Source organism: Ornithodoros turicata, chromosome 3 (assembly GCF_037126465.1).
Source record: "Ornithodoros turicata isolate Travis chromosome 3, ASM3712646v1, whole genome shotgun sequence".
NCBI lineage: Eukaryota > Metazoa > Arthropoda > Arachnida > Ixodida > Argasidae > Ornithodoros > Ornithodoros turicata.
In genome coordinates this window covers 54,608,564-54,634,887 of record NC_088203.1, presented here as the reverse complement: position 1 = coordinate 54,634,887, position 26,324 = coordinate 54,608,564, and the positions used below count along the sequence as shown (strand labels likewise).

At 44.6% G+C, this 26,324-nt stretch overlaps 1 protein-coding gene across 4 annotated transcripts; it reads left to right on the top strand.

Moving 5' to 3' along the window:
- Nucleotides 1-15,884: 15,884 nt before the first annotated feature.
- LOC135388480 (uncharacterized) lies at nt 15,885-20,486 on the top strand. 4 transcript variants are annotated; one of them, XM_064618061.1, is made up of 7 exons: nt 15,885-16,150; nt 16,380-16,646; nt 16,827-16,901; nt 17,740-18,283; nt 18,358-18,510; nt 18,673-18,801; nt 20,012-20,192. In XM_064618061.1, the coding sequence occupies exons 1-4, from the start codon at nt 16,040-16,042 to the stop codon at nt 17,875-17,877; spliced, it is 591 nt and encodes a 196-aa protein (XP_064474131.1). In that variant the 5' UTR covers nt 15,885-16,039; the 3' UTR covers nt 17,878-18,283; nt 18,358-18,510; nt 18,673-18,801; nt 20,012-20,192. The 4 variants fall into 4 exon arrangements, with proteins under 4 accessions (XP_064474131.1, XP_064474132.1, XP_064474133.1 ...); XM_064618062.1 differs by lacking the exon at nt 20,012-20,192 and having other exon boundaries at nt 17,740-18,164; nt 18,225-18,283; nt 18,673-18,826; XM_064618063.1 differs by lacking the exon at nt 20,012-20,192 and having other exon boundaries at nt 18,225-18,283; nt 18,673-18,826.
- Nucleotides 20,487-26,324: the final 5,838 nt, after the last annotated feature.

Below are 26,324 nucleotides of genomic sequence, written 5' to 3'. Positions count from 1 at the left end.
AATCAAAACAGAGCCTTTTTTCGGCTGCAACGAATGGGTTTATAGGAAGGAAAGATTGGTGGTATCCAATGAGACAGCAAGAAAAGCGCGCGCATGCCTATTGTGGGCGTGTAGATTTGGAACAGATACGACGGCAGAGTTCCGTATATGCGGAGGCATGATGCACATTGCTGCATTTTTCAATAGCGATTCACTGAATTGTAGCCCACAACAGTTATCGCCAATGTTCCGCTGATGATACTTATCTTAAATTCCTTCGGAGAGCGACGCCTGTCCTCTTCGCAACGCGCACTATGTTTATCAGCAGCACAACTCCATGGCGTGGCACGCGCGTGTACGCGCAGCTTGGACTAAAGGTTGGTTCTCACTGTTGCGTCGCAGACCAATGCGTGGGACAGGCCGATGCGTTCAACGCGGTAGCTGACGGACATCGGTCCGTCGACATGTCCTCACTGGCACGCACGGATATGCGGTAGTCGACAGCCAGCGCCCCCGCCTCCCACATTGTCTCGGCGCACATGTGCGTACGGGGACCCAGGCAGTGCCGTGCATCGTCCGCTGCCCCACGAAATGGCAGATGCAACGTTACCGACGCTTAACGATGCTCTTGTTGAGTTTCTTGCCACTATATGCAGGCAGCAGATACTATAGACTGGCCCGCTGTGGCGCAATACTCCTCCGCGGCATTGCTTTTACAGCAAAAAACTCAAACAAACAAGGACATGGGTTGGCAGCATTTTACGTAAAAAGAAAATACACGGCGAGTATCATCACCTAGTAAAAGGCATGCGCAGCGACAGCACGAAAGTCTTTTTTGAGTACTTCAGAATGTCAAAGGAAAGGTGAGTTGTATTTAATATATTCTCGTTCCAAAATGAGGTGATATAGTGCCCACATATCGTCCTGCGTGGGTGGTATGGTACTTTTGCTAAAAACACAGCTTTGACTTTCACAGGTTCGACGTCACCTATTCCCTCGTGGAGCCATTAATTCAGCGACAAAACACTTTTCCGTGAGTCAATCTCACCGGAGGAGCGCCTGTCCTTCACATTGCGGTAGTAACGGCACAAAAGTGCAAAGCTTTCGCGATTCTAGCCTTATTTCAGTCCTCCTTTCCAAATGCAACGTAGCTAACAATAATATTCTTTATTTCAGCTATTTAGCTCATGGATCAACAATGCGAATCATTGCGAAGAATTACACGATTAGTACTACAGCAGCAAGTGCTATTATAAGGAACACATGCAAGGCTTTGAAAAAAGTTCTGATGGCAATCTATATGCCGGTATGAGGACCACTAGATAAGTGTGGTTGGTGGATATTTAGCCCAGTTGCTATAGCAGGCAGTACCCTTGTTTTTTGCAGGAACCGACAGCACATGCATGGATTGCAATTGGCGAGGACTTCTGGCATTTGTGGAATTTTCCTAACTGTATAGGAGCTATAGACGGAAAGCATGTTGTGATCCAGGCACCACCAAATGAGGGCTCAGCATTTTTTAATTACAAGGGCAGCCATAGCATAATCCTGCTAGCTCTGTGCGATGCACAGTACCGATTCATAATGACTGATGTTGGGGAATGCGGGTACTGGAGCGATGGTGGCGTATTCAGGGAATGTGAAATGGGGAAGAAGTTGAAAGCGGGGGATTTTCGATTCCCTCCCACAAGGAACTTCCGAATTCAAGTGTCAAAATGCCACTTGTTGTTGTAGGGGATGCTGCATTTCCTCCCTTGAGAAATATGATGAGACCATTCCCTGGTGCAAACTTGCCGCTCCAGAAGTGTTTAACTATCGTCTCTCAAGAGCACGTCGTGTTGCTGAAAACACTTTTGGCATATTGGTATCGAGGTGGGGAATTTTACGACAACCAATACAAGCATCCCTGGAGACCATTAACGACATTGTCTGGGCCACTGTATGCCTACACAACTTCGTGAGAGTGTGTGACATCCAAGAGAAGTCCAGCTCATGATGCCCACAAGGGTATGTCGATTATGAAGACAGAGATGGAAAAGTACACACTGGACAATGGCGAAAAGATTGAGCCCTTGCAAGCGTTGGTCGTCAGGGTAGCAACACATACACAGAAAACGCCAAAGAAGTTCGGAACACATTTGCAATTTTTTTCTGTTCAAAGATCGGAGAGGTGGAATGGCAATACAAGATAGTTTTGCGCGGTTCATCACCAGAGGATGTTACAGCAGTGGTTTGAGAGCTCCACTACACTCTTAAAAATGAACTTCACCTCATAGCATGCTCCTAGCCAACCATCATCTCGAATAATATCGTTATCTGACCGGATTTGTTCAAAACGGGAGCGTACGCCTTTTCTGTGGCAATTATGAACTGCATAAATGCCACAAAATAGGCTCCGCCTCCCGTTTTCACCAAATCAGAGGTGAGAACGTTGTCATTGGGGCTGATGGTTGGCTAGGAGCGTGCTATGTGGTGAAACTCATTTTTAAGAGAGTACAAGTGCACGCTACTTCTTAAGCAACATCACACTATTATAAGTTTCCAAAACGCAACTGCATAGTTTATTATTGTCAAACAAAGTAATCGGCGAGCTAGGTGGCGTATACGTGATGAAGGCAACATCACTTTGAACCTGAGGAGGTGTGAACAATATCAGGACGACAGGGCAGAAACGGGGTGTCCGGTCTTTCGTGTATTTCTGCCCTATCGTCCTCGTATTTGTCACCGCTCCTCAGACAACTCAGACCGCTCAAGAAGACTTTGCCTTCATCATATATGTATTTATCTTATTCACTCTCTTCACCAAACTCCAAGTCAAACAGCACCTTCTGGATCTGTAGCTGCGCGAGCCTCTTTTCCTTGTTTGACAGAGTCTTAAAACTGTCCCGTAGACTTAACAAAAACATTGTGTCACAGTCATCAGCATCAATATGCAGGCGTGCATTCCGGCTCCCACTCGTCATCTGTGCAGTTGCTGCTGCTAAAGCCTGTGTGAGGTAGCTCGTCTCCCCTTCCTTTTGGATGGTTTGTGGGGTGGAACAGTGGGAGGCTCGTTTCGCTCATGTGCTTTTCTCTTGTGCACCATTTAGAAATATTACTTCCACTAGAACCTCTTCTCTTTGTTCTGCGTAACATTCGTGGCACCTGCAAGTGCATGCCGTTTTACGAGTAACATCCGATTTATGTTACCGTTACCAGCAACTTTTTTCCTGGTCTCGAAACCCTCTGTATGTGTCCGATGATTCAAAGGTTTGGCCAGAGCTCTCCTAGGAAGATAGCAGCAATGTTGTATAAGTACTTTGTGTACATGCAAAAATTTTGAGTTCAAGGTTTCACCTCGCTGTGATTTCTTTCATGGCTTGTTTCGTCTGTGGGCGACGTAAATGAATCCTCGTTGATCATTGTGTGGAGAAGGCCTAAATAAGAAATGTTATAAAGCGTCGTGCACGGCAATAGCAAATGAAGTGAACACAGAAAGCACCAGTACCGTATACTTGCATGGACAAGCAAGTATCACATTATGTAAATGATATATGGTGACACTCACTTGTCCTAGTACATTATGGGCATGCACATATATATATAAGGTCTGACCTCTTTCTGTTAAACGCCTCTTGTTAAATTACCCATGTTTTTGTATATATTTATTTGAGTATTAACTGCATTTTACACTTGTGTACATATACAACCCTTTTTCTTCCCTAGTCTTGGAAGGGCTTTCGTCATGGATTGAAACTTCCGTCGATATCCTGGCCTCTTGGGTGTATTTTAAAATGTCAAAAAATGGTTCACCGCCATTCTCACTGAGTTGTCCTGCAGTGAGGAATAACTGCGATTTATACCCATCAGATAGCTCCAAGCACTTGCTTTTGGTTTTCAAAACGTTTATTTTTAATTGCCTGAGCAACATGGCCTGAAAGTTCACTATTTAGCATATAGCACTCTAGCGTACATACCCTGCGAAGTGGTCCCATGGTATTCCTCGGAGTTGCCTGTGGCATCCACAGTGTTATGTTCTTGTAGCCTGCATTAATCATAACATCATCGGGCAGAAGAGAGATGTTCCATGTCTAATGGGGATAAAGCCCTTGGTGCTGAGACAAGATGACAGACAAACACTAAAAGAACTAACTGCACTGTCCCTGCGTCATCTTGTCCAAGCACTGGCTGTCAAATTACTCATATTATCGTAGCATTCATTAATTATTACACATTTACTGCTATAATAACCGTGGTTTGACTTTTTTCATTCCTGAACTCCACTACACACCCACTGACATAGAATCAACAGGTGGTAATCACTGATACACGAGTGCTGGTTACAATTAAGTTATTCCAACGGGAATTAGCCGAGAATGATTGATTTTTTCAACTGTTTGCAGAGGGTTGCACTTGAGTCTATTAAGCTGTAAAATGTCCTTCAGTTAGATAAAGTTAATTAAGGATGTTTCAAATGTACAGTCGTCGTTAACATTGCTCTGACGTAAAACGCGGAATGCGAAAATTGCGGAGTTCCCAATGAATTGAAAAATGCACAACACCTACGGCGAGGAATCTTTCGTATACTCAACAAGGGAGTTGCGCTACAGTGGAGTTATACTAATACATACTTTTTACTCTTTAAATGAGGTTTGAGGAACCCCAGATACTTATAGAGTGGCCATTTGGAGGTGACGACTTCGTCACTCGCGGCACCGCTTCTTGGCCTGTCCTCTCTCGTCTGTCTGTTCTCTCGGGCGTACCTGTCTTGGATTGTTCGCCACAGTTTTTTGCACTCCTCCGCTACAATCCGTCAGGGACCATGAAGCGCGAAGTAAAATGCTTACGAGACATGGGTCTACAACAATAACAACAAAGTAAAACGTAAAACCTGCAGTTGAGCTCCAGGGTGCGTGCAATTGCCTGCCAAGCATTTTGTCTCTTCAAGCTGTCTTTATATTCAGACCTAGCCTTATCATACAACCACGGATGCTTTTCAATCTCAATGCAAAGTATTTACTGCACCGTTACGTCGGTACATCCAGAATTTGCCGACTTTGCAACAGGCACACACAGCACAGTTCTGTAGTCCGCCATTACTGTTCACGAAGCAACAACGCATGCGTCAGATTCACTCCTCTGATTGGCCTCTCTGTTCCGTCGAACGCTTTGCCATGCAGAAAAGTTAAGCTGCCGCGAACTTGTGCAAGTGCGTGCGTCGGAGCTGCCCGTCAGCTCATTGCCATGGTAACTGACGGACACATACCGACGCAACGGATGCCTGTGCGTCAAAACGCAACAGTGAGGACCAACCTCCCTGCCAGAAATGGTCCCATTGAAGATTTCCCGAAAAACTCATTGAATTCAATTGGACGTCTTTCAGACAAACACCATTAAAAAATCAACTGAAATTCCAATTCCCAATGGATGATTTGGAACAAATATTATATTGGACACAACTGGCGTTTTAATTGGTCTCAATGAAAATCTTCTGTAGAAGTCAATGGGGCCCAATTCGAGACACATTGAATAGCACCCATACAAATTCATTCGAGGTCAGTCTTGCGTCCCATTGAGCCAACGTGCTGCACTATGGAATTTCCCACTGAAGTCACCCTGATATTCTCCCTGCCAATGCACTTTTTTAATGAGTAGTAACATTCAAAACCGTTGCTCCTAATGAAAGTTACGTTGAAGAATGAAAGAAGTTGTGGCTGCAAAAAGAAATACACTCGGTGTGGTTTCTTCGTGAAAATTTATTGTTCACATAACAATACAGTAGGTGTGAAACTATGACAAATAGCAAGACACAAAAACGAAAAGTTATTTCAAATGACTTGCACATGTGTGAGTATTCATGGAACTGAGAAACCACACGAAACAATAAATAGCACGAACAAATACTCAAGTCAGCACTTACGCGTCTTTGAAGGCGTACTTACGTTCATCACCAACACACACTACCGTAATCCATGGAGGCTCGTTCTGGCAACGTCCAAACAACGAACAGCGCACAACGCAGGGGGGAAATTTTCTTCAATCACTGAGTTTTTCGACGACCATGTTCTTCACTGTCTTGTACACCTGCCGCCTCACGATTTACGGTCTAGCCTGCCGTTCTTGAGCGCATATCCAACTTAGGCGAGACTGCGTTCCCACGACGTCGTGATAGTCACATCGTGACAAAGACTCCCTTGCCTGCCGCCTTGTACAGGCTCAACCTGCACGAAATAGCATTTCAGATACACTTCATATAATATTTCAAATACAATTTCAAATGACGTCGCTATAATGTCAGAAGGCAAAAAAGCATATTACGTACCGTTTCACACAGCGCGGTTGGTAACAGTCACTAAAACACTCCACTTCATCTTGCTATCTTTCCGTCAGCGCTCATAATACCTGCAGGGGTAAAGGCATACAAAGAGCAGGAACGCCTTACACGTCAACTACGTACCTTAAAACGGCAAAAATCATAAAGATAAAGGGCGAATTGATGCAGATGCGCGACCGCCATCCTCAGACTTCGACGATTCATAAGACACTGACCATTCCGCTGGCGACTGGCGGACGCTTCCACTTCTGTGCAGTGCAATATTGCATGAATTGCAACACAATAGCTTCAAGTGGGAGGCGCAACAGTAGGTTATACCACGGCTCCTGTACCTTTGAGGAAATATCCAAAACATTTGAAATCACGCGAACTATTTTGGAGCGCGGATGGGGAAACGTGCTACGGCGCCGAAAAGGTAGCATCTCATTCCTTCAGTTGGGAATGATCGTGTCTCATTCGTTCACATTGGGCCAATTCATTCAATTGGCTTCGCATTCCTTGTATTGGTGGAGTATCTCATTAAATCAATTGGAAGTCAGCGTTTCTCATTGATACTCATTAGACCAATTCCTTGAATTGGTTCTTTATTCCCTGTGCGCAGCCTTCGCCACACAACATGGTGGAACACGTTGTCGCGAAGGCCGCTTCCCTGCAAAACTCCCAATTCCCTCAATGAGAAATACTCCTCTTATGCACATTGAATAAATTGGTCGTCTGATTTCACATTGAATCTCATTGGAACTGCGGGATAATTCATTGAGATCATGCCCTTTATTTCCAGCAGGGCTTAAACGCACCGATGCTCGAGCTGCAGCGTCGTTCACTGCTCGGTGCCGAAGCAAGAAACCGTTTGGGACAATTTTGATTGTAGCAACGAAATGTAAGCTTCGAATTATGATAACAAGTACAAAATTAACATATAGCGAGCGTACAACGTCATTTGAAGTGAACTTGTTTTTGCATTTTAGTGCCCCTTTAAGGGACGGGGGTCGACGTTTGCACACTTAGCGGTGCCTTCGACCGAAGTTCCATAGAAGATAGTACCATAGGCGTACCCAGAGGAGGACAAGGGGGCGTGCACCCTCAACCCCACGTGGAGCTCCAAGGTCGCTCATGAAAATAATGCGCTCTTTAAACATAGGTCGCAATGATTATTTTGAGACGTCATAATAAGAACCTGTGAGCACCCGCACAGTCCGCAACGCTCGCCTCCAGAAAAAGAGGTGGTAGGGGGTAGCACCCTTGCCCCCCCCCCCTCCCTTGGCAAAAATCCTGGGAACGACCAAAGGTTGCGCTGATTGCTGAAACGACCGAACCGTTTCTCCAATCCCATTCCCGTCCACGCCACAATGCATTGGGTTCTACATTCAACCGCTGCCCGTCCTGCCCGTCCCACAATAACCGCACCGCTTCTTTATGCTCTGGAGCCAACCCCCGTAACGCACCTGCTCTGAAGCGATGCAAAGGTTAGCCCTCATTTTCTGTCCCTTACGGATGCCATCCAAGTGCAGCGCCACAGCGTCCCCAACTCCAAACGCAACGCTGAACGCCAAACCCTTCCTCTACCACACCTGATATACCCGATACAACAGCCCACCGCTCCTTAACGCTGGAGTCAACCCCACAACACCCCACCTGCTCTGAGGCGACGCAAAACTAATAGCGCGAGCGCGCCAAGCTCAGCCCACCCTCCCGGCTCCTTGTCATTCATCCAAGTGCAGCTCCGCCCAAACGACGAGACCCAGACTCGAAAGCCTCAAAAGAACGCTGAACTGCAAACACCCCCTCCCTCCCACCCACCAGAAGCAAGGTCACGCATACAACTGGAGCCTTCCAACCACTGCCAGTAAGCTAAGATTGTCACAAGACAGAACAGGCACACTGAAAATGGGGCACCATATTCATGTCCAGTCAATGCATACTTCTATGGGCAGTTGTATGCACATCCTCCATCCACGACTAATGTCAACCCGACACCCTAAAACGGCGATTTCAACTTGACAAACCCATCACTGTCTTCAAATTCAACATCTCGTCTCCACACATAAGTCAACATCAAGCTCAGCATCAAATCATTGCCCGTCATTCAATATTATTCTCACGAGAGTAAAAAGAGGTAGCAAGCGATGTGGAGATCCATAACTTAAAAACCCCTAGTCTCGGGTTTTTAAGTCATGTATTATTCTCGCCATCGCATCATTGCTCATAATTCAATATAAAATTCAAATTCACATTACCCGTCATTCAACATCAAACTCAACATCACATCACATCATTGCCCATCATTCAACATGAAACTCAATATCAAATTACATCATTGCACATCATTCAACATCACATTTATTTATTTATGCGAATACCTCAAATGCCCGCGAGGGGCGTTACATGAGGGGTGTGTGAAAGAATAATAGAACAACGACTATACATCACATAATGAATATATTAACATAAACTAGCACGCGAGGTTACATATGTTCAGTAACACACAAACAAAATAATACAAATAAATGACACACTTTATAATTCAAAAAAGGAACACAACTGTCCACGAAATGCAGAAACATCAGAGATGGTGGTGATGGATTGGGGAAGATCATTCCAAATGTCAATAGCATGAGGAAAGAAGGAATGGAGAAACTGGGATGAACGACAATGGATATGCTCAACTTTGCATGTGTGACCAGTCCGGGCGGAGACGTGGTGTGCTGGTGCAATGAAAGAGGGTCGGATGGCTTGACTGAAGTGAAACTTGTGAAAGAGACACAAACAAAAGTATCTTCTACGGAGTGCAAGAGGGGGAAGATCGATGGATGACTTGAACAAGGTAATACTAGATGGATATGAATAGTTGGAAAAATAAAACGGGTTGCACGATTTTGAATGGGCTCGAGAAGATCCGTAAGAGTTGAGTGGTAGGGATCCCATATGCTGCAGGCATACTCTAATTTGGGCCTAAATAGGGTTAGGTAAGTAAGACGTTTGACGTCCGGGGGAGCAGGCCTAATGTTATGACGTATGAAGCCAAGTTTACGATTTGCATCCCTTACAATGGTATGAACGTGATTTGACCAGGAAAGTTTTGATGAGAAATGAAGCCCTAAATACCTGTAGTTATCAGAACTGTTGACAACCGACTCGTCAATGTGGTATTGATAGGTGAGGGGGGACCTAGAGCGAGAAAATGGAACGTGGCAGCACTTGGAAGCATTTAAGAGAAGACGCCAAAAGGAACACCAGTTGGAAATTGACGCAAGGTCTTGCTGAAGGTTTATTTGATCTGAACGGGATTTAATAGCACGGTATAATACGCAGTCATCGGCGAAGAGCCTGATGCAGGATGAGATGGAGTGCGGGAGGTCATTTATAAATATAAGAAATAGAAGAGGACCAAGAACAGAACCTTGGGGTACACCCGAAGAAACAGGGAGGAAGGCCGAAGAGGAGTTGTTTACAATGGTTGTTTGAGCTCTGTTAGAAAGGTAACTCACGATCCAGTTAAAGACGTCGGAATGTAGGTTAAGGAGCGATCATGGTGAATGATGTCGGTGATGGCCACCATGAGTGAATTCGCCGAACGATGATCGGGACCACGCTTTCTCAACGGCGGCGCGGCAGAGTCCGGTCTCCTTCCTTCTCCTCTATGACCAGGTCTAACCAATGCACTGGAGGCAGCGTTGAAGCTTGTGAAGGCCGGCTGGTCGCCGGGGCCCGATAAAATCACCTATACCGCACTCCGAAACCTTGACGGACGGTCACTCCAAGCTCTCCGTCATGTGTATAATACGTCTTGGCAACAAGGATCTTTCCCACCCATCTTGAAACCAGGCAAGCCTCCAAATGCCTTATCCTCCTTTCGCCCTGTGAGCCTAACAAGCTGTACGGGCAGACTGATGGAGAGAATGGTTTTGCATCGCCCCGACTGGTGGCTCGAAAAACAAGGTGCGTTCCCTCAAGAAATGGCTGGATTTCGTCGCCACCGAAGCTCCATGGATCCAGTTCTCGACCTAGTCTCTACAGTCCAACATGCTCGTGCCCATCGGCGGATCGTCCTATCGGTTTTCCTCGACATCAGCCTCGCATATGATACCGTCTCCCCCATCTGTGTGCTGCACGCCTTGCGCTCGTATGAGGTATCCGGTCGGCTCTTCATCTGGCTCCAGGACTTCCTTACGGACCGAACTGTCGCTGTCCGTACGTCCCAAGGCCAAAGCCCACAGCATCCTGTTCCCCAAAGAGTCCCCCAAGGAAGTATTCTCAGTCCGACACTCTTTAATGTGGTGATGGCCGGCCTACAATCAGTAATTCCTCGCAAAGTGTCGTTTTCCGTATATGCAAATGACGTCGCACTTTGGACAGTAGGAAAACACGCCCAGCCATACAGCGCCGCCTGCAACTCGCTTTAAATAATGTACATACGTACCTCACGCACCTTGGGATGGACCTTTCACCCGAAAAGTGCGTGGAGCTCTGACCAAGCTATGAAGCTATGACCAATTTCTGTCTTTGGGTTGGTGACAAGAAGCTTGAGCCGGTACGCTTCCACCGCTTTCTTGGCGTGGTAATCGACTCGGACTTGCGCTGGGCTCGCCACATTAAACACGTTGAAACTAAAGTGCAGCGATGGCTCCCCGCATTTCAACATCTTTCTGGCTCAGGATGGGCCCGTGATCAGGGCTCCCCGCTCGCAGTTCACGCGGCGTTGGTGAGGGTGACTGTGCTTTACAGCCTTCCCATTCTGCACAGGATATCAACGACATCATTAAATACGAACATGAAAGAACTGATGTTCTGAGGCTGGAACAACATAGAAAGGACAAATACATACAATGCCTCAATATGCCTAAGAAATTAACGATGAAAGATGAAAGTCACTGAAAACGTTAGCCAACTGTAGGACTCGAACCCACATCTTCTCGATTGCCGGTCCAGTTCTCTACCAATTGAGCTAACCTAACACGCCTTCTCAGCGACTTCCAGGGTGCGTCATCTGAAGAGACAAACCAGCCACTCTCTCTCACTCATCCAATCCACCTTTCACTCTTACATTTTTGCTCACTCACACACACATTCATACGACCATGATGCCTTTGGGGTGAAAATCGCAAAGATCAAGATTCATGCACTGTGCTTTTTTTGTTGAATTTTATTGTAAAAGTGAACGTCATTAGGAGTTGGACAAAGGAAATAACCTTGCAATTCAATAAATAATAGGAGTGTTTGTCTTTGCCGCTGTCTTCTTCAGACAGGATGTGATGACGTCACGCAGTGTTTCAGGTGTCTGTAGCAATGCATTGGCCGTTACTGGAAAAAGTGTAGCAATAGAAAAATGGTGTGTACTGTCCTGGACGGATTTATGATGAGCACTGTTTTTGAATAACAGGAGTGCGTGTCCTTAGAAATAGTTTCATGCTGGTTTTCTGCTTTGTTCAAGTGTTTCTTTTCGCTTTTTTCTCCCTTGTTGTCTGACAAACCTGCGCTGACATGCCCAGACCTATTCGGACAAGCTTTCCTTCTACATGTAGTTTTTTTTTCTTTTTGAAAAGAAACATTCTTGACGATGTCGATAGTGCTGCCTTGAATGGGAGTAGAGCTTGAACGATTCTTAATAATTTTGTGATTCATTTACTTCAGAGAGTAACCGCAAGGGGGACAAGCGTGTGACTTTATTCAGGAGAAACAAAGTGTCATTATTCAGTTGTCTGCCTGGCTTTCGGATGGGATGGACATGTCTTGCTGAACGATTATTTTGTTCTTTCCTGTACTCATAAGTCTCATTTAGAAAGGCTTTGGGAATGAAATGCTTAATTCCTACAAGCACCTCTCATGTATGGTGTTTTTCTGCAATAGTTCCCTATGCAATTATTATAGTAGACTAAAGGAAATAATCTTGGGATGGTGATTCAATAAATAACAGGTCCCCTGTCTAGAGCATACGCGTCCTTGAGCCACGCCGCTGCATGATGACGTCATACCGCGACTCTATTTTTCAGGTGGACCTTGTCCAGAGGCGATGGGTTGGACATTAGTGGGAAAAAACAGTGTAGCCCTGAGACAATACGATGACGTCACGAGCAAAGGCTGCAGGGGGATTCACTTCAAGGATTCACTTCTCTCTTGGATACTGGCAGGTGTGGACACGTTAATTCTGCTCCTAGCAATTACGTTGGCCGTTTGTGGAAGAGCGTAGCTTCGGTGGGGTTCCGTCTGCCTCTGATGGGGTGCGGATGTGTGGTTCGTCAGTGGTGAATGGTGGATTTTGTGGCGAGCGGATTTACAATGAGAGAATGTAGTGTACGTGTCCAATGATGGTGAGTGTCTTTTCACTCTGTTCTAGTGTTTCTCTGTGTTTGCTTTCCTCTGTTGCCCAGCAGTCGTGCGATTTGTCCTCGTGTAATAGCGCTCCTGACATGCCCCGAGATGCATGCTTTCCTCTGTTGACGCTTTGTATATTTTTCTTTTTTGACGAGGAACATTCTTGTCTTGACGATGTCGATAGTGCTGCCCTGAATGGGAATAGTGCTAGAACAATTCTTAATGATTTAGCGATTAAATTAGTTCAGAAATCAACTGCAAAAGGGACAGATGCATGACTTTATAGAGGAGTAAAAAGCATTACGATTCAGTTCTGCGCCTGGCTGTCGGACGGAATGGACGTGTCGTTCTGCGCTCCTCGTGACTCATGTGTTGTGTAACTAATTCTTTCGCCAACTTTATCCTTGCTTTGTTTGCGATTTTCATGTCCGTGCACGTCAGGCGCTGGTTGCTGTTGTCCGGCTATCCCCGCCATTTTCTATATTCTTCTGCCTTGGGAACGAGAGTAGCGCTGGCGTGATTCCTAATAATTTTGCCATGAAATTAGTTGAGAAAGTAACCGCTAGGGGGACTGCTGATGCGTAACTTTATAGAAGACAAAAAAGCATTATGAGTCAGTTCTGTGCCTGGCTGTCGGATGGAGCAGTCGCATCGTTCTTAGCTTCTGTTGTGGTGGGCTGATTTGTTGTGTAACTAATGCTTTCGCTAGTGATAACTTTGTATCTTCTTCTGCCTTGGGAATGAGAGTAGCGCTGGCGTGATTCTTAATAATTTTGTCGTGAGAGTAGTTGAGAAAGTAACTGCTAGGGGGTGCAGCTGCGGGACTTTATACAGGAGAAAAAAACATTACGAGTCAGTTCTCTGCTTGGCTGTCGGATGGAGCAGTCACATCGTTCTGCGCTCCTTGTTACCCATACTCTGTGTTGATTTGTTGAGCGCCTAGGCCTCTTATTAGCCATTGATGGAGTTACGTGATAGGATATTTTGTTCTTTTGCAAGTCTCATTTAGTAAGACTTTGGAATTCCTACGATCAGTTTTTCATGCATGGTGCTCTTCTGCAGTAGGTTTTCTATTTTTATGCAATCATTATAGTTGTAAAAATGAAAGAATCTTGGGATGGTGATTCAATAAATAATAGGTCTCCTGTATAGAGCGTATGCGCCCTTGAACCGTACAGGTGCATTCTTGGGTGATGACGTCATGCTGCAGCTCTATTGTTTCAGGTGTACTTTGTCCAGTTGAGCATTAGTGGAAAAAAACAGTGTAGCCCTGAGACAATAGGCCAACGTCACGAGCAAGGCAAGGAGAGGGTGCAGGAATTCAGTTGTCTCTTAGCCTCTCGCAGGTGGCGCTAGGAGCGCGCAGAGGGCGCTACGAGCGCCTGCGTAGCGGTCGCGGAGAGGCGTCTCTCTCGTCGGAAGAAGATGTGCGGTCGATCGCTCCGTCGTCCCCGCTCTGCGTCACTTGATCTCTGGCTGTCGTTGGGATCGGACGCTCCGTCGCCGCAGGGGAAAGTCTGAAAAGTATGTGCCTATTTTGGAGGGTTTTGAAGTAGTCAGTGCAGAGACAGTACCAGGAAAGAAGTGCAAGAGTGACTGAGACCATACAATACAGCACGCGGATGTTTTACAACCCAGAGCTACTGAAGTAAGAGTATGAACAAGCGTATTTGCACAAATTGCGAATGGTGCCCATGCTAAAAATGAGTAGCAGCTGTGACGAACACAGAACTATTCTGTGCTAAACCCAGCCCAGCCCAATACCTGGGATCAAGTAGAGTCACGAGAATCTAGGATGCATAGAACAGATTGGACAAGTGTGTGTACTGTCCTCCTTTTGGGCCATTCATGCGTTCAGCAACCCTGAAGGAGGCTAACACTTCTGACCCCCTTTTTTTTTCTTTTTGGGTAGTAGATCAGTTTGAAGTCGAGAAGTACATGTTGAAAAAAAGGGACAAAGGAAGAAGCAAAGAGGAAAAGCCATAAGGCGGCCATGGAAAAATCATAGTCTCGGACAAATCCTATTTTTGGCAAAAAACATGCGAGGGAGTTTATCGGATAATTCTGAAAAGTCGGAAGCCTATGTATGGCACAGCATGTCCATTAATGTATGAGATTTATGGAATTCTTTCTATCATTAAGAGGCAAGTGTCACGTCCACTGACATAATTAACCACTGAAGTTCAGTATTCCAATAGAACACACCAACTGTTCTTTCATCCTCTGGGATGCCAGCAGTTCTTCCTCAAACTTCATAAAACTTTCGAAGTCTGTAAATGGTTGTCCGATGATGCATGTGTCATCCGCAACCTTTGCTTCTTGCAAGTGCGATAGAATGGCGGCTAGCAGGTAAGTGTGTTGAAGCTGCCGCAGTGATTGAGTATGCAGAGTTCGTAGTACCATCTTTTCAAACACTGAAAAATAATTTTTCTGTATGAATATTCATACACATGAGGAACATGTTTGTAAAACAACAAGTCATTGTAAGATGAGTGCTACACACAAATGTCCAGTACTATGAAGAGCTGCTGGATGGAAACAATTACATTCAACAGGAAAGACTTGTGTATTGTTTACAGAACAATAAACATGCACAGTCAGTGTACCTGTGCAGTGTTTCTCTGGATGAGTAAGACTTTGTTTGTGATCCTTGGAAGTTGTTGCTACACTGTCATCTAAAAATTCAAAATACTGAAACTAGAGGGATATAATGCTTTGCATAGGTATGCAAACATTTATCATGAAGATAGGTCATAAATAAGGGCCTTCTTTTTCGGCTGCGGCAAATTTCCTAATTTCTCTATGGTCATCACGGTGCGTTTCTGTTTGAAGTTGTCAAAATCTGTGATAACTATGTATTTGGAATTGATATGATTCGTTAAATCTGATATGCTTTATTTTTCTGTGTTCTCGTCTGGTATTGTTGACTGGGCGCGGAAAAGGGAATGCAAGGCAAGCGAAGTGGGCCGGGCCAACGTAAACGTGCATGGATAATTATGCACTACTTATTATTCATACTAGTGACGTCGTCTCTGACGTCATTTATTTACAATCATAGTAGCCCGCGCAACGGATGGATGGTGCTGACCGTCTCTATCATGGCGTCAATCTGAAGACACAGGGGCCTATGGGAGTTACGCTACCTGTTTAAATATACCTTGTATCGTGGCTTCGTAATATATAGAGCGTAAGATCGAAAGCAAAATTGATTTATCTGAATGAATTGTTATTTAAATACTCTGTTGTTTTATAAACAACCTTATGGCACTAATTGTGCTAACATTATTTTATACTACGAAGCGTACGCTGAATTACGAGCACAAGATGGCGGCGGTCTGGTACGGCAGAGTTTTACGGCGCTGAGAGTCATGAAAAATTCCTGTGGTTGAATTATTTAGAAAGCAAGTGCTGAGGACACATTTAGCAACGCGCATTATGGATTCTCCGCGTACACGGAAGAAGCGAGGACCATATAAGAGTTACCTGGACCCAGACGCGGCATTTCAGCTTCCCCTGTCCACCGCAAAAGCCTACAGACAACGAGCTGTAAGTTGACTTCACTGTGTGCTAAACAGATTTTCGGAGCATGGCCGTGTTTTGTAGATGAAGTGCATGTTTTGGGCGAACAAGAAAGACAAACACAAACATTGTGTGTCTCATTTGCTTTTGTGTTCGCCCTAGTTCAATCCTCGTCTTCGGTGGATATCGTCCAACGTCTTGCAGCCTGTACGCTATCTTATCACTTCTTACAAAGCACATTATCCTCTCGTCTCAGAAAGCCTCTTCAAGCACGGACTCATGTACTGGAGTCGACGACAGCCTATGGGATGCTTCTGTTAATGAAACTTCACCGCAAGTACGTCTCGAAGAAAACATCAGAAGTTCCCACTCCCACCAGTACGCTGCGCAGTGTCTTCCTGCTGCGGAAGCCGCTTTGAACTACAATTCTGATGCTCAGGAAGTTTTGAAGCATTGTTTTGATTGTGATGTCCCAACACAAGAGCAGGGAAGGACCTCAGCCCAGAACGACATCGATGAACAAGTAAGCACGGCCCACTAGTGATTTTGGAACTGCTGCATAGCGGCATACTGGCAAAGCTGATAACAATCAGCATGCTGGAAACGTATTCTAATCCACCATTAAAAGTGTAGTGTTAAAGCATATCATGCCACTGCTTCCCTTTCACTCCAGATATAAACTGTTTTTAACATTTATTATCAGAAAGTACGGTCAATCACCACCGATTCGGACCACGGAAGCTTGCCTGATATGACTGAAGTTCAGCACAGTAGCACGGTGAGTGCAGTCTGTAATTTTTAGGCTACTCGGGGCCACATTCACGTTAAAAGTAATATACGTCGATTGCTTTATCACCGACTGTTGGGCAGAGCAGTTACAACAACCTCCGCCCATTTCTGGGGACATTTGTCTTAAATATTGTTTTTAGCACCATGTCATTGACTTCAGAATTTCCTATGCAGAGCAAATACGCTCATTAATGCTTTCACAGTCACACACAATTCCCAGTCAACACACATTGTTGGTAGAATGCAGAATTAACGTTGAATATTGCGAACATTGATTCCGCGCTGACATTACGTAGTCAATTCAGCATGTCAAATCTTTTACGTGAATATAACGTGGATTTGTTGCACACAAATTAACAGTAGATTGTCATACGTGAAAACAGCGTCGATAACTGTAATGGAAAGTCACAGAAGGACAGACATCGAATATACAACGTTACTTTTGCGAAAATTTTGCCTTATGTCTTTAACGAAAAGCATGCTCAAACAATGGATCTGCCGCGCAGGCCGTTCAACAGCGCTTTACCATGGTTGCTTTTGCGTGACTCTGCTACTGTTAACATTGCAAAAGATCTTACAAAGAAAATATTAATATGGTAGTAATTCGATACGTCGGAAACCTACAGCTGATGGACAGCCAGTAATGCTGATGGACAGCTCACCCAGTAATCCAGACACGGGTATTTTATCAAATTCAGAGCATCTTGAAAACCCTACCTATTATTAATTTCTAATCATTTCAAAGAAAAATAAAAGTTTGGGCGTTTGAGCCCCCTTTTCTCCGCCATCCGCCTTCACCCCATCTTCTTAACTCTGCCCCCTGCCAGCTGAGACCCCCACACCACCGTACCACCGCCATGGCGCCCGGCCAGCCGGTCACAGGAGAAATCTGCGCAGAAGGCGTATTTTTTCGTCAGGCGCAGAAGAGAGAATCACGTGATGCCCTCGCCCGTTGCAGCGGTTAATTTCAAACTGTTCGAGACGCCGCTGGAGGATGGAGCTGAGGAACATGTCGGCTTCTCGATAGGAGTGCGGTAATTTCCAGCGCGAACAGGTCAAGCACAGGTTCAGTGAGTATCCCTCGTAGGTAACGGATGCACCACATGCGGCCACAGTCTATACAGGTAAACGGGCGTGGTGTCTTTGTTTATAAGCGTTTGTTTAAGACTCTATTGTTCTTCCAGTCGATTCAGCCCACCGAGTTCATGAAAATGAAAACGATCCTGGCTGTGCTTATAGGCATATTAGCGTGGTGTGCTACTTTTAGTTTGTGGTCGATTCACTGTAGTTTTCATCTTACATATTCTTTTAGGACTCGGAAAGTGTCTCTTTGAGCAAGCTTGGAATCATTTACCGTCTAATGCGCTACAGGTAAGAATGCTGCGTAAATCGGAAAATTATCTAACGTCGAAATGTCTGTATCATGTCTGTGTCGTTTTTCTCAGTGTTCTTTGACGGCGGAACTTCTACTTGGCCGGTGAGTTCCAGCGATTGGAAAACACGAAGGAACAATGAAATCGGTAGCCGTTCATAAGGCAACAAGGGACCAGAGGCTACAGTGGCGTCGCTAGCAGGCAGGACCCGAGCTAATTATACTGGTGAGTAACGTCGACGATCCTTCTTATTTACATAAGGTGGTGATATTGTGATCGTGATCTATATAAACGGACGCTCCGTGATTTGCAAACATAAATAACCACAAAGTGGTCTTGACACAGGCATGAACAGCTCATCAGTTGACACTTCACGATTTTTTACAGATGCAACACCCAAGTGCCTACGTGTACAGATAAGCAGAGGTCCCAGCACAACCACAAGCCAATAGTGCAGAAGATAAACACGAGGGCTATAGCAAATTCAAGTCAACGCTTATGCCATATGTGCTTTGGGTAATAAAGTGATTCTATTCCCCACTTTCCTGCGAAATTATTTTTATACCAGACTTGGGATGTCTAAATGAACATTCAAAGTGTAAAGGGGATATACTAAAATAAATGTAAAATTACACTGAACGTGTAATTTTTATCGTCATGGCAGCGTTGGAGAAACGTTGTAAAGCGCTGTTTTTTTATGTTCTCATGTCGTACAGTCTGGTACGTTGTATTCACATATAAACTGCATTTCATATACGTTAAATTTACGTGGATTGACACTTGTTAAATTAACATGTTTTCGAGCGGACATTTGACATCATAATTTCACGTTCGCTTTCATCGTCGATTCAACATTCATTTGGTTGATAAACAACGTTTTTTCTACGTCGAATTTACAATAGTGTGTTGACTGTGAAACCTCTCCCACGATACAGCCTTCAGGCTTCTGGAGAGAAGACGCAAGAAAGGTGTTGTGATCTGGGCGATGCACATAAAGTGCTTGACTATTGGTTGAAGGCTTGTGCAATTTTCTATTATTCACACCTTCTTCACGTAGCAACCAATGACATGCGAGACACAAAATAATCTAGGCTGATTACTTTGATGAAGAAATAGGGTCTTTGATGTCTTGTACAAAGTTTTTCAATCTGTTGCACAGTTCTACATGTAATTTAGTGGCTTAAAATAAGTCAAGTTGTTGGTCTCTGTTGTGAAATGAACAGCTATTTATTTTAGGGTGTATTCGCATGACGTCAAACGAATGCGCTTCGCTGCCGTGGTGGTGGTCACTTCTTTGGCGCAGCTGCCGAGATTATCTAGCATTTGCTCGAAAACGAAGCTTAGAATGGTGTTTTGAAATCCGGTACCGTCCATTCCCTTCTTTTATCCTGAAGACACACTATGTCATTGCCACGTCAGAATGTGATGTAGGGGAATAGACTCTATAATAATATCTTGGAGTATATTAGTAGGCAATCCTCTGTAGCAGCAACACCACAGCAAGCACTATTGATATTTTGTCATATTGTGTGGCATGTAATGCATCTTCCAATCAAAGTTACTACTGGAGCAAATTATTATATACTTGATTTTTTAAAAGTTGTGTGTAAGTCAGATGTGTGATTTACGGTTTCTCTCCTATCATGGGCTCATCAAAGGGCCAACAGTATTTCTAAATGAAAAATAATAATAAATAAAGGTGATCATTTACTTTTTCTTCTTGTAGCCATTTGGTGAACCACTTCAGAGGGGAACCGTTCCTGAGGACAGTTCATCATTCTGCAACTTTTTTGAGGAACTGGTTACTGGGAAAGTCGTGGTGACCAAGGGTGATATGCAGCTTATGGTGTTCAAATATGCACTGCAAAATAAATTGTCTTTGACGGGAGTCAAGGGCTTGATGGACATGATTAATCTGTTCTTTGAACATCCAGTGCTACCACAGTCCCGTTACAGAATTAATAAGCTACTGGAGCAAACTGGGACCTCCATGACTTATCACTTTTTTGTCCTAGTTGCTTCTCACAAATTAGTCATCCTGAGAGCAGCTCGTCTTTCGAATGCCCAAACTGCTTCCACAAGACCATTGTTTCAACTGTTGCTGACGTACCACTCTTTGTGCTGCTTAATGTTGAGACACAGTTGGGGAGACTACTCAAAAACTGTGATGTGGTAGATTTAACAATGCCACTCCCGCATACAAACACATTGTCAGATATTTCAGATGGACAGCTGCATCGCAATTTTGTGACAGCAACCAGTGAGCATGGACATAGGATTAGTTTTACATCAAATGCTGATGGTACTCCACTATTTAAATCGAGCAACACTGCCATTTGGCCTATCCAGCTTATTATTAACGAAGTGCCAATTGAGCAAAGAATGAGCAAACTGGTTTTGGCTGCACTGTGGTTTGGCAAAAACAAGCCAGACATGACATTGTTCCAAGGTGCATTTGTTGATCAAATGGATAAGCTAGGCAGTGATGGTTTCACACTCAGATACAAAGGGGAGGTTCAGAACTTGAAGGCTTACTGCTTGTGCAGTGCTGTTGATTCAGTTGCTCGAGCACCCATGCAGGGCATAACACAATTTAATGGGTACTTTGGATGCAATTGGTGCTTACAAAAAGGTGAAAGGGCTGGAGGATCAACAAAGTACACAGTGCAGACCACTGAGCCTGTTGAATGGACAGAAAAGCAGATGCTAATGGACATGGAATTGGCAGTGAAGGAAAACAAAAGCATCCATGGTGTGAAAACTGTTTCACCACTGATCAACCTTCCACATTTTCATATCGTTGGGGTTTCGTACCCGACTACATGCATTGTATTCTGCTCGGTACAGCTCGTCAGTTTTTAGAGGCATGGCTTGAATCCTCTAACTGTCCATACTCAATAGGTCGTAAGCAAGACAGGATTAACGAGAGGCTGCTGTCAATACAGCCCCCAAAAGTTGTGAGGCGCATGCCAAGACCAACCAAAGAACGGAAGTGGTGGAAGGTTAAGGAGCTCGAAAACTGGGTGCTCTTTTACAGCGTTCCAGTGCTTGATGGGATTTTAAAGAAGGAATACTTACATCACTGGACACGCTTGGTAGAAGCCCTTCATATTATGCTTAAGCTTCAAATCAACGCATCTGAGCTTGCTGTGGCTGAAAGTCTCTTGATTCAGTTTCATTTTGTATGGAGCAGCATTTATGACATATAACATGCATCAACTGACACACATCATCAAGAGCATACATCACTGGGGTCCACTTTGGGCCCACTCTGCCTTTCCATTCGAGTCTGGAAACGGTACCCTAAAGGGGGCTGTCAAAGCTGCCAATGGGATTCCGCACCAAGTATGCAGGCTTTTGCAAATGCATGACATTGTAGAGGAGCTGAGTGGGCTCACGGATGATCCCAGAGTCGTTCAGTTCTGCAAGTCCTTAGACAAACCAGTCACTAACAAGGGCATTAGCTCCAGTGATGGGGCTCGCTTCTTTGGGTGTGGTTCCCCATATGTGCCGCCACTAAGCTGTCCAGTGAGGAGTGGGTATGAGCTGCCCTCAGCTCTCACACAGTATTCAAGAATGCTCCTAAATGGATCTATTCTCACTGAAAGCCATTATGCAGAGAATAAAAAACAAACAGTTCAGTTGTCCAGCTATCCAGCAACTCTTTTGCAAAACTAGAAAGATTGTTGATGGGTAGAAATCCAGCGAACCGGTAGAGATGTAGGAAGGCAGTTGCCTCAGGACAGAAGCCGCCGATATTTCGAAGAGAGACTGTTCTTCTTCTGGAAAGATTGTTGTGTGGTAGTGATGGGAAAACTTACATTGCTGTTAAGCAACTCAAATGTGTGCCAATCAAATATTCAATAGTGACTATGAGACATGTCCTCAGAGTTGTATCTGAAGAGCAAGACGAAGTCATCCTCCCCGCATCAGATTATACGAAGAGTTGCTGTGTTTATGAAGCTTAGCTATGTTGCAGCAGCACCAAGTTGTTTCACATTATAGGATGTCTCGTCATGTCTGTCACGTTATGTCTCGTGTGTTGTAGCATCTTAGTTCATAAATTGAATTCTTAGAGCTAGATTAATACTTCTACTGGTTTGCTGCTTAGGCCCGGCTTCATGAAATGCTGGTTAACGTTGAACCGAGATCCGGTGTTGCTAAAACTTGCAGTTCTTTTTTACAAACATTAGTTGGTGACGCGATGAATGTTTCAGTGACAATAATTCCCTTTAGTGAAGCAGAGTTAAGCGTTAAATGTCAGTTAAGGGACTGTTGATTTCAGTAGGGTTGCTACAGGTCATCCCAGATTATTCCACATTAACACGCGCACAAAAAAACGGTTCTTTACAACGATACGAACCTGCATTGCAAGTTTCACAGCGAGGAGGGTAATAGAGGCGGAGAAAATGATTACTGCACATACTCATACGCCTCTGACATCACAGACCTCACTGCCGCCACTTGCTTATGGCTGCCAATGGGAACGCATGCAAGTTTGCAACATGCGCACTTTGCTCGGGAATGTGCTCAAGGGCTTGTATCTCGTCAAGTATGACACGAAAAGGAATAATTCTTTGTCCCTCTGTATTCTGGCGTCCAGTACAATGTGTCCATGATGTAATGAACCACTGCTAAGAAATTGTCTTGACCCCTTTATTCAGCATTGGTGAAACCGGGCCTTTGAGTGACAGTGTTTAAATGAGTTGAAACTTCCTTTAATTTTGTAGTTCATCCATTCACTATTCTAGACAAGGTTTTAAGTAACTAAGAAAAGTATCCCAGTACCTTTGTATAGAAACGTTTCCTGTGTATTGCAGCAGGTACGTTCTTTTATGTGTGTACTTGTGCATGTAACTTTGTTACTTTCGTGGCAGCGTAACTTTTTAATAACACACTTGTTGCGACTTGGTGACCCCCACCTGCATGGCATGGCTGCTTATGATTCATTAAATGGTGTGTACCGCTTCAGTGTTATACAGATGGAACCGATACATCAAAATTGAATTAAATAAATTTGCAAAATGTCCTTGGTATTTTCTTAGCAAGATTCAAGCAGAGCGTTTCAAAAGTATTTTAAAAATTCAAGTGAGCTGTGGAACTACAAAATGTATATCACGTAAATTGACCTGTGGTTTTAGCTGGCTGCTGGAGATGATAGATAAAAGAAAATGCAAAGATACCAAGACCAGCTCCCGTGGCATAGTGGTTAGAATGATCGCTTTCCACGCCGAGACTGGGAGGTGACACGGGTTCGAATCCTATCACCGGCTGTGCTGTCTGAGGTTTTTTCCTGGGTTTTTCGAAGACTTTCCAGACGAATGTCGGCACAGTTCCCCCTGAAGTCGGCCCAGGACGCATACTAACCCCCCTGTCCCCCACTCCTTCCTGTTGTCCTCTCTCCATCTGTCCACGTCTGTACGCCAGCCATTGCCACAGTTGCTTCGCGGCGCTAACACGGAATTAAAAAAAAGATACGAAGTGTTTTAGTAACTGTACAAGTACATTTTTCCAGTGCCATGCCTGACTATGCCTTTCAACCTATTTATCTGCAGCTTTGGCTCAGACATTTTTCTAAGTACTTTAACAACCTCAATTCCAATGTATCTCTGAACATTCATTACAACTTGGTTACATCAACAGAAGTCTAATCTCTTATTTTAGGTTTAGGTTTAGGTTAGGTTTAGGATAAGTTAAATGTAGTTGATATATAGGTCAATAGAAAAAAGGGGGGAACTGGTGTACCGAAGAGGGGAGAAAGGGGATGAAGGGGTGACGTTTCGAGCGAAGGCTCTTCTTCAGACTAGATGGACGGAGTGTGGAGGACGTCGTTCCTCATTTCCTCTACGTTCCGTCCATCTAGTCTGAAGAAGAGCCTTCGCTCGAAACGTCACCTCCCATTTCTTTGCTCCCCTCCTCAGTACACCAGTTCCCCCCTTTTTTTCTCTCTGTGTACGTGTACCTGGCAGCCCTTTTGATATATAGGTCGACAGAGGTGCTTGCAGAGAAGCGTTGAGATGCGTTAGTAGGTTCGAGGAACCAGTTTGAGTGCATGCCCTAGTGAAAATGTATCTGAGAGGCCTCTCAGGATTTTTTAAGAGGTCTGAGAGGACCTTCTACGAAATTCTGAGGGGTCTGAGAAGACCTCTCAAGCAGTCCTAAGAGGTCTGAGAGGACCTTTTAGGAAATCTTGAAAGGTCTGGTAGGACCTTTCAGGCAGCACAGAGGGGTCTGAGAGGACCTCTTAGAGAAAATCTGGAAGACGTTGTATAATCATTCATGTAGCCCTGAGAGGTTTGGGGGGACCTCTCAGACAGCTTTGCGACAGTGCGTCGTGCAACACCTCCCAGAGCAAGTTGCTACGTGTTTTCCCCCCGCGGAACATGCTACCTCGTCCGCTTTGGAAAATAGATCGCAAGATTTCACGTGTTTGTGCATTATTCCTTCAAGGAACACGTGCCGTGATAACCTTGTATTGCCTTCCCCCCTTGAAGCTATTGTTCTTGCAATCCGTGCATTACTGCACTGCACGTAAGTGGAAGCGTTTCGGCCAGTCGCCAGCGGTTGAATCAGTCTGTTTTGAAACGATGAAGTGTGAGGACGTCGGCCGCGGATCTCAAGTAATTTGCGTTTTGTCTTCGGGATTGTAACTGTTTTTGAGGTATGTAGACGATGTCTCAAATATGCTTTTGTGATTGACAGCCACTCCTCTTCACTTTAGGCTTTTACTACTGTTCGCAGACACGCATTATGAGCGCCGATAGGAAGATTACCAACCACGTAACGTTACCAACGCGCTGGGTGCCAAACGGTGTGTTATATATTTCGATGCCTACACACTGACTTACACTGACATTTTGAAGTTGTATTTCTTACAGATGAATCTCGTACGAAGTGACAGGTGGTGAGAACACAAGGTGGTGAGAACCCAATCTCTCCAGTTAGTTGGTGGCTTACGCAAGCAAGGGAACTAGACGGTGCATCGCAAGTCCCGAAGTATACGTAAAACAGATGAACTTGATCACCGAGAAGCAGAGTTCCTCAAGAATATTTTTTATCGCCGCTGTACGGACATTGTGAATATGTGTCCGCTTTGTGGAATACGACAGTATGTGTTGATAATGACTCGTACGCTTTCGTAGACATGTGAGTGCTAAATCTAGTTTCTGTTGGTGCAATTTACCGTTTTGTGTAGTTTCTTGCGAGCGATCCTTCAACAAATATTAGATATTCACAATTCTGTATGACATTTGAAATAACTGTTACATAATCAGATAGCAGTGTGCATGCCTTGAGTGTATCTGTACAATCGAAGGAACTCAATATATGTGGAGTTTTGTGACATGTACTTGTCTGTATCTATGTCTGGTGTATCATAGCACTGTATGATTATACCACTCCGACGACAGGTGCAGCGTAGACGGCAAAATTGAACATTGATGTTCCTATGTCAGATCTGGGCATTAGCTTCTGAGAGGTCCTGTAAATCTGAGAGGTCCTCTCAACCTGAGAGGTCAGCCTGAGAGGTCCACCAGCCGGAGAGGACCTCTCAGCCTGAGAGGTCCTCTCAGTCCCATAACATATTAGACCTGAGAGGCCTCTCAGATACATTTTCACTAGGGTGGGCATGGCTGGGTTCGAACAGCAAAGGTTCTGAGGGAACCCAAATTGCCAACTGTGATGATCAATTGGGTGACCATTTGGAACCTTAGTTAATTATCACCAAGTAACTAAGACCCAATTCGTCAAACTGGTGGCCAATTGAAACGTGATATATGACAGACTATATTTCTTTTCCTTTTTAAGTATGAGTATAGGAATTTCAGTCATCAATTAACATGAACCATATGAGACCCCAGTGTCCAATTGCTAATCCAGTTGAAGTAGACAGTCTGAACGTACAGCCCAGACAGTCTGAATGTACAACTATAGAGTCCAGGAAGCCAGCTGGAGTTCGCATTTGGTTTATGAATTTCCAACTGGGCAGCCCAGTTGGAACTGAAGCGCCCAGTTGGTCTCCATTGGTTTTTCTATTGGTC

What these genes read in the sequence shown, in the direction of transcription:
- LOC135388480 (XM_064618060.1), top strand. Translation starts at nt 16,040, where the DNA reads ATGGATTCTCCGCGTACACGGAAGAAGCGAGGACCATATAAGAGTTAC. An exon ending in AAGCCTACAGACAACGAGCT is followed by an intron (nt 16,151 to 16,379) that starts GTAAGTTGACTT and finishes CTCTCGTCTCAG; the next exon opens with AAAGCCTCTTCAAGCACGGA. An exon ending in AAGTTCAGCACAGTAGCACG is followed by an intron (nt 16,902 to 20,011) that starts GTGAGTGCAGTC and finishes TTCTTCTTGTAG; the next exon opens with CCATTTGGTGAACCACTTCA.